The following is a 7,421-nucleotide window of genomic DNA, read 5'->3' as shown; positions in this document are numbered from 1 at the left end:
ATTATTTATTAAAATAATTGAAAATAAAAAATATAAAATAAATATGTTTATTTATAACTACTAATTGATTTACTATTTTAATTAAATCTCAGCTTGCCTGTGTGCTGGGATTTGTAGTTCCGTCACGATGTCGCCCTGATGAAGGGACCTTGCGCGGCCCCGAAACGTTGGCTTCTTGACGCGCATGACATATCAATAAAAGTGCCATACATTTGCACATTACAAGTGCGCGCCGGTGACTACTATCTTTACCTGGATTGCTGCACGGCGCCATTAGGGTTGCCCCCCTGTCCCGGATTCACCTGGACAGTCCGGGTTTTGAGTCCTGTATGTGCTGTGTCTGGGTTTCAGGCCAGCTTAAAGGAGAACTATGAGGGGATTGCTTTTCACTCACCTCATAGTTCTAGCCGACCTGTGACAATGAGACTGTCACAGGTCGGCTCAGTAGATCGGGAGGTGAGCGAACACATACCGGGTTCGCTCACTTCTCGATCCTGTCACGGCTCTCTGCCGTGACAGGGGAGGGGCTGGATTCCCCCTGCCCGCTCCGATCCTCCAGAGCTGACCGGCGGAACGGACGGGGGAGGGGGCGGGTACAGCTGGCTCTGCCTCTAGATAGGCAGAGCCAGCTGTCACTCACGCAGCTGGGCGGATCCAGACATAATTGTCGCTGTAGCTCCCTATATACTGAGCCTAGGGTGACGGGAGGACGCTAGTTTGTGTCCTCCGGTTACCCTAAGGAGAACTATGGGGAAAAGCCCTGACCCCATAGTTCTCCTTTAAGCCCGGACATACAGGATTCAAAACCCGGAATGTCCAGGTGGATCCGGGATGGGAGGCAACCCTAGGCGCCATCCGTGTCGTCATTTCGAGCACCGAGGGATATTTCGTTGGGTACGAGCGCTGTGTGGTGTGCAGGTGATTCTCTAACCTGCATGTTATGTTGCATTCACGTACACGGGGTACACATTGCACATTTCTTGTGAAAGCCCCCAAATGTGAGGTTCAGGGGGGAAATGCCGCTACCTGACTTCTCAGGTTGTAGGGCGTTTTCATGGAGTTATTAATTAATTAATGTTATTTTTTTTCAAATATTTAGTATGAAACACTTTTTTTAATCTTTTATTTAATGCAAAACACATTTCTCATTTATCATGTAATGCGAAATACATATTTGTTATGTATTATTTAATGTGAAACATGTCGTTTTCAAAATGTTTTATTTATTGTGAAACTTCTTTTTTAATTATTATTGTTTAAAATTATTTTTTTTTTAATTCATACTAAACATACTTTTTATTTAATGCAAACACATTTTTTTTTATTTCTTAGTAAATGTGAAACACATAGATTTTATATTTTTTTAATTAAATGCAAAACACATTTTTAAAAATGTTTTATTTAATGCAAAACACGTATTTAAAAAAAAATTATGTATTTAATATAAAACACAATGTTTTATTTAATGTGAAAACCTGTAAAAAAAAAATTTTCATTTAAAATGAAACATGTATTTTTTTATTTAATACAAAACAAGCTTTTTATTGTTGAATGCAAAACACATGTATTTTTTTTAATCCCTTATTTCATTTAATTTTTTTTAAATATCTTATTCAATATGAAACACTTTTTTTTTTACTTAATTTAATGCAAAATGCATTTTTAAAAAAATATTTTGTATTTAATGCAGAACACGTATTTCTTGTGTGTCCGATAGGAGGTGGACGCAGGACGCGCGCTGACTGTGGAAAGGGTGAATGGAGAGCCGTGTTCTTTTCCACTTGCAATAGAAAGGAACTCCAATTCCCAGCATGCTTTGCTCCTCCACACCTCTCCGGGGCTGGAGCTGGTTGATGGGCAGCTTTGCAGGGAGGCGGTGAGTGAGCCGTGTGTGTGTTGTGTTTATATATGTACATATACACGTCTAGGTGTGAGTGTACACGGCGGTGGGTGGCCTCAGCTGTCTCTAGGAGCAACGTGTGTCCTGTACACGTGCGTGTGTGTGTGTGCCCCGTCTGATCCTCTGCAGCAACGTGTTGTACATGTTGCAACGTGCAGCACACATACAATGCTCGGATTGTGTTTGTTTACATACAGACGTGTGAGCTGTGGCAGCGACGCTCATGTGTGTTACGTATGTACAGAGCCGGGTGAACGGTGCCTGGCGTGTGTGGGATCGTGCGTGCGTGCGTGTGTGTGTGAGATCGCAGAGCGTGTGTTTATATTGTGAGACTTGTGTGCTGAACAAGATGGCTTCCCTCCTGCTCTCTGTCATGTCTCTGTCGTGTCTCTCGCTCTCTGTCGTGTCTCTCGCTCTCTGTCGTGTCTCTCGCTCTCTGTCATGTCTCTCGCTCTCTGTCATGTCTCTGTCATGTCTCTCGCTCTCTGTCATGTCTCTGTTGTGTCTCTCGCTCTCTGTCATGTGTCTGTCGTGTCTCTCGCTCTCTGTCATGTCTCTCGCTCTCTGTCGTGTCTCTGGCGTGCCTCTGGCTCTGTCATGTCTCTGTCGTGTCTCTCGCTCTCTGTCGTGTCTCTGACGTGTCTCTGGCTCTGTCATGTCTCTGTTGTGTCTCTCGCTCTCTGTCGTGTCTCTGGCGTGTCTCTGGCTCTGTCATGGCTCTGTCATGTCTCTCGCTCTCTGTCATGTCTCTGTCGTGTCTCTCGCTCTCTGTCATGTCTCTCGCTCTCTGACATGTCTGTCGTTCTCTGTCATGTCTCTGTCGTGTCTCTTGCTCTCTGTCATGTCTCTCGCTCTCTGTCATGTCTGTCGTTCTCTGTCATGTCTCTCTTGTGTCTCTCGCTCTCTGTCGTGTCTCTGGCGTGTCTCTGTCATGTCTCTGTCGTGTCTCTCGCTCTCTGTCGTGTCTCTCTCTCTGTCACGTCTCTGTCATGTCTCTCGTGCTCTCCTGTGACAACCATTTCTCTTTGTTTACGCCCGCAGATTGTCAGGTGTCACTGAGCCGCCGTGTCTTGCGCTGTGGGTGTGACCTCCGGCGGGATGTCTGGTGACATAGAGCAGTTGAAGCAGCAGCTGCTGGTGTGATCCAGAGGACCCCAAAAATGTTCGCTTCTGAGACTTTCAGCTCTCTGTCACTTTATTGCCCCTATCTCTCTGTCTTGCTGTCTCCCTGCTCGCCCCTCTCTCTCTCTTGCCCTCTCCCAGCTTGCCCCTCTCTCTCCTCTTCTCCTAGCTCGCCCCTCTCTTTTGCTGTCTCCCTGTTCATTCCTCTCTCTTGCTGTCTCTATGTCCACCTCTCTGTCTTGCTGTCTCCCTGCTCGCCCCTCTCTCTTCTCTTGCTGTCTCCCTGCTTGCCCCTCACACTTACTCTGCTCATCCCTCTTACTTGCTCTTGCCCTGCTCGTCCCTCTCTTGCTTTTGACTCGCTCAACCCACCCTCTTGCTATCACCCCCTCTCTGACGCTCACTTACATCACTCACATCACACCACTCTCTCTTGCTCATGACCTCCTTGCCCCTCTCACTTGCTCTGCTCATCCCTCTTACTTGCTCTTGGCCTACTTGTCCCTCTCTCTTGCTCCTGACCTGCTCACCCCTCTCTTTTGCTATTGACCTGCTTGCCCCTCCCTCCTGCTATCACGCTTGCTCACCCCCCTCTCTCTGTCGCTCTCTCACATCACCCGACTCAGCGACTTTGTCAATGTTGATGCTCAGCCCTTCCCTTGCTGTTGCCCCACTTGACCCCTCTTTCTCACCATTGCCCTACTCATGCCCTCAGGTCTCCGCCCCCTTCACCCCTCATACCTCCCACTACTCCTGTCACTCTGCAGCCTTTCTCCTCTCCATTGTCATTCCAGTTTATGACCGTCATGGTGTTCTCTCTTTCTCTCCCCTCCCCCGCAGACCGCACTGAGCGCCTTCTTCCAAGAGTCCAGTCACCCGTACATCCCGCACCACCAAATGGTAAGACTACTGGGAGGGGTTCTGTAGTCCTGGGTTTGGGTGAAAATGATTGAATTTGGACAATCTTCTGTCTTCTGAGCTTCTTCTATTGTAAAGATTACAAATTCCACTAAATGTGGCGCCATAGTGACTGATAATAGTTTATATACATGACCCCTGACCCTCACCGCTCGGTAACCTGACGGTGCGTCTTATGTATACCAAATATCGGTGTTTTGGGCTTCATAAGGAAATCATTTGTATGAATCTGTTACAAAGTTTCCTCTTCGCAGATCCCGCCAGTAACAGAACTTGCAGGCTGACAACACTGGACCATTTAGCAGTATTGCGTTGTCAGCCTGTTGGCTGTTGGGCTCCCTATCAGATCTGAACGTGCCCCCTGTCGTGCTTTAAAGGGTAACTGTCCTGGGACAAATCTGTAGTTTGCCATATATCAGGGCTCCGAATCTCCACTCGCCTGCTCGCATTTGGTCGAGTGCTAATAAAGTGAGGGCAAGTGGAAAATTGGGGGCTCAAAGTCCTGGCCCACGAACCAGTACTATGTGGCCCGCAGCCAGCTGACAAGTCAGGCACGCGTTCACGAACCGCGTACGTGACCTGCGGGAGCAGCTGCGCTGTCTGCATCTCTTTCGGAATGCAGAACGCAGAGCTGCTCCTGTCACTGCCACCAGTTGGGTTATTTACCTTTGTGAACAGATGGGTTTCCTGGTGCCTTCGTGGCAGCATCAATGGTATGCCGCCATTGGATAGGCACCAGGAATGGAAAATTACTGGTAAGTATGATACAAAAAGAATTATCTGTATTTTTCTTGAAGACGTTTCACTGGTCATCCAACCAGCTTTCTCAATTCGGAATGACTTGTACAAAAAATTCTCTGAAAATAAATATGGTGAATGTTGCTCCAATCCACATCATGTGTCACAACCCGGTGTTGAACCGCGAACCGTCTTCAAGAAAAATACAGCAGGTCCAGTTGCCTTGACTTAATCTTTACAGATAATTCTTCTTTTTTACTTACCAGTAATTTTCCGTTCCTGGTGCCTATCCATGGCGGCATACCCTTGATCCTGCCATGAAGTCACCAGGAAACATATCTTTTCAGAAAGGTAAATAACGCAACTCAAGACATTCCTCTCCCAATCCCACCGATCCTTATTTACAACTCCCTTTAGCCCTTCCAAAACTCCAATCCCTTCTCCTTCAAAATTGGAAGCTCTCTGGGTCGTATTGAACTGTTTATGTTCCTGGTTTACCCTTGGTGTCCTCACTTGCGGAACGCGTTGACTTTATATAAATTGATCATTATAATATTGTAGCGGGGTTATGTTATGGGACTATTGTAGATACACTATATGGCCAAGAGCTTGAGGACACCTAGCCATCATATCTATATGAGTTTGTTGGACTTCCCATTCCAAAACCATGGGTCTTAATATGAAGTTGGCCTCCTCTTGGTGGCTACAACATCCTCCTCTCTTCTGAGAAGGCTTTTCACAAGAGTTTGTCTGTGTGTCTTTGGTCATTGTTGCCCATTTGGCCAAAAGAACATTTGTGAGGTCAGGTCCTGATGTTAGATGAGAAGACCTGGCTCGCAATTGGCACTCCAATACATCCCAGAGGTGTTCAGTAGGGTTGAGGTCAGGGTTCTGTGCAGACCACTTGAGTTCCTCCTCACTAAACTGGTCAAACCATGTCTTTAAGAAGCTGGTTTTGTACACAGGGGTTCAGTCATGCTGGAACAGAAAAGGGCCTTCACCAAAGGTTGGATTGTCTACAATGTCTTTCTATGCTGTAGCATTAACAGAACCCTTCACTGGAGACACCTGAGCTCAGTCATTTGGAGGGATGTCCACGTACTTTTGGCCATATAGCAAGTATGGTGGTCAGGTGTCCACCAACTCTTGGCCACATAGCCGTTATGGTGGTCAGGTGTCAACCAACTCTTGGCCATATAGCAGGTATGGTGGTCAGGTGTCCACCAACTCTTGACCATATAGCAGGTATGGTGGTCAGGCATCTACCAACTCTTGGCCATATAGCAAGTATGGTGGTCAGGTGTCCACCAACTCTTGGCCAATTTAGCAGGAATGGTGGTCAGGCATCTACCAACTCTTGGCCATATAGCAAGTATGGTGGTCAGGTGTCCACCAACTCTTGGCCATATAGCAAGCATGGTGGTCAGGTGTCCACCAACTCTTGGCCATATAGCATGTATGGTGGTCAGGTGTTTACCAACTCTTGGCCATATAGCAAGTATGGTGGTCAAGTGTCCACCAACTCTTGGCCACATAGCAAGTATGGTAGTCAGGTGTCCACCAACTCTTGGCCATATAGCAAGTATGGTGGCCAGGTGTCCACCGACTCTTGGCCATATAGTGTATTTCTTCTAATAGCCCCTCTCCTGTGATCTAGGTTGGAATTCAGTAGGGGGTAGTAAGCTAAACCGGTACACAAATTAAAGTCTCCTGCTTCTCCTTTCAGATGGGCACTCCTGCCAACACTCCTGCCACCCCTCCCAACTTTCCAGACACCCTGACTATGTTTTCCCGCCTGAAAGCTTCAGAAAGCGGCTACCTCTCCTCGCTGGCCACGTCCCCGCCTCTCCAGCAGGGCAGCGCTCATTTCTCTCACGATCCAAGAGTGCAGCAAACGGGTATGGGCTTCAACTGCCCCGGAGGTGCCCAGAACTCCAACGGCAGCCGAGGTGCGGAGGCGAATCCAGCAGCGGAGGCCGAGAGATGAGATACGGAGGACAGCACGAAGGGGGCAGGATGTGGCATGTAGACTTCATGTAGCCGGCTGAACTGCCAAAAAAGCCTTCCGAGTATTGCTCCATAGAGGCGCCCGGTATCTCATCCTTAGCAATACTAAGCAGTGGCGGAGACCTTCTTTCGGATAATCTCTTTTTACCTCACTTGCCTGCAGAGCATTGCACCAGCTCCATCTTCCACCCTAACTAACACTCACTACAGAGCTGCCCGCTCTTCAGCCATACCTCATACTGTGCCGTATGCTGGTGCCGAGTATTTTCCAGGCCTCGAAGCCTTTGCGGAGCTTACCGAAAGCGGTGTAGGGATACGTTTTGATCGGGGATCCCCAATTAATACGGACATTCCTGTAGCGGTTTTAAGAGTTGATGACAATAAATATTTTAAACTTTTACACGTCACAAAAGGGGAACGATGTCCTGTTTTTGTTCTTTCTTGTGTTTGGTTTACCTTTTTAAGTGCACTTATCAGGGGGCTGAAGGAAGCTTTGTACAGCCATTCCTTAAGACAGGCGGTCAGGGAAGGATGATCATGGTCCCCCGTGTGTCCTTCTTCCAGATCTGTGCAGTAATGCAACATTAAACAACCCCTACCTCCATGCAGGTGCTTCTTGTAATAAAGACGGGTCACTGCTGCTCTCTCTCCTTGTGCAGGGTGACTGGTCTTGCCTCCGCCCCCTCCTGTAATAAAGAGCGGTCACTGCTGATCTCTCTGCCTGTACAGGGTGGCT

The 7,421-nt window shown here is 47.7% G+C and overlaps 1 protein-coding gene across 1 annotated transcript; it reads left to right on the top strand.

Annotated features, from left to right (window-relative positions):
* Window positions 1–3,823: 3,823 nt before the first annotated feature.
* Window positions 3,824–7,000, top strand: LOC108796519 (UBA-like domain-containing protein 1; the record flags this gene model as incomplete). Its single annotated transcript, XM_018568008.1, has 2 exons — window positions 3,824–3,922; window positions 6,405–7,000. Coding segments are annotated over 2 exons (360 nt in total), but the record flags the coding sequence as incomplete, so codon positions are not given.
* Window positions 7,001–7,421: the final 421 nt, after the last annotated feature.

The sequence above is a fragment of the Nanorana parkeri genome, unplaced genomic scaffold (genome assembly GCF_000935625.1).
Source record: "Nanorana parkeri isolate BGI_ZX_2015 unplaced genomic scaffold, ASM93562v1 scaffold1127, whole genome shotgun sequence".
NCBI lineage: Eukaryota > Metazoa > Chordata > Amphibia > Anura > Dicroglossidae > Nanorana > Nanorana parkeri.
The sequence above is the reverse complement of the archived record's forward strand: the minus strand, read 5'-3'. Positions and strand labels throughout refer to the sequence as shown.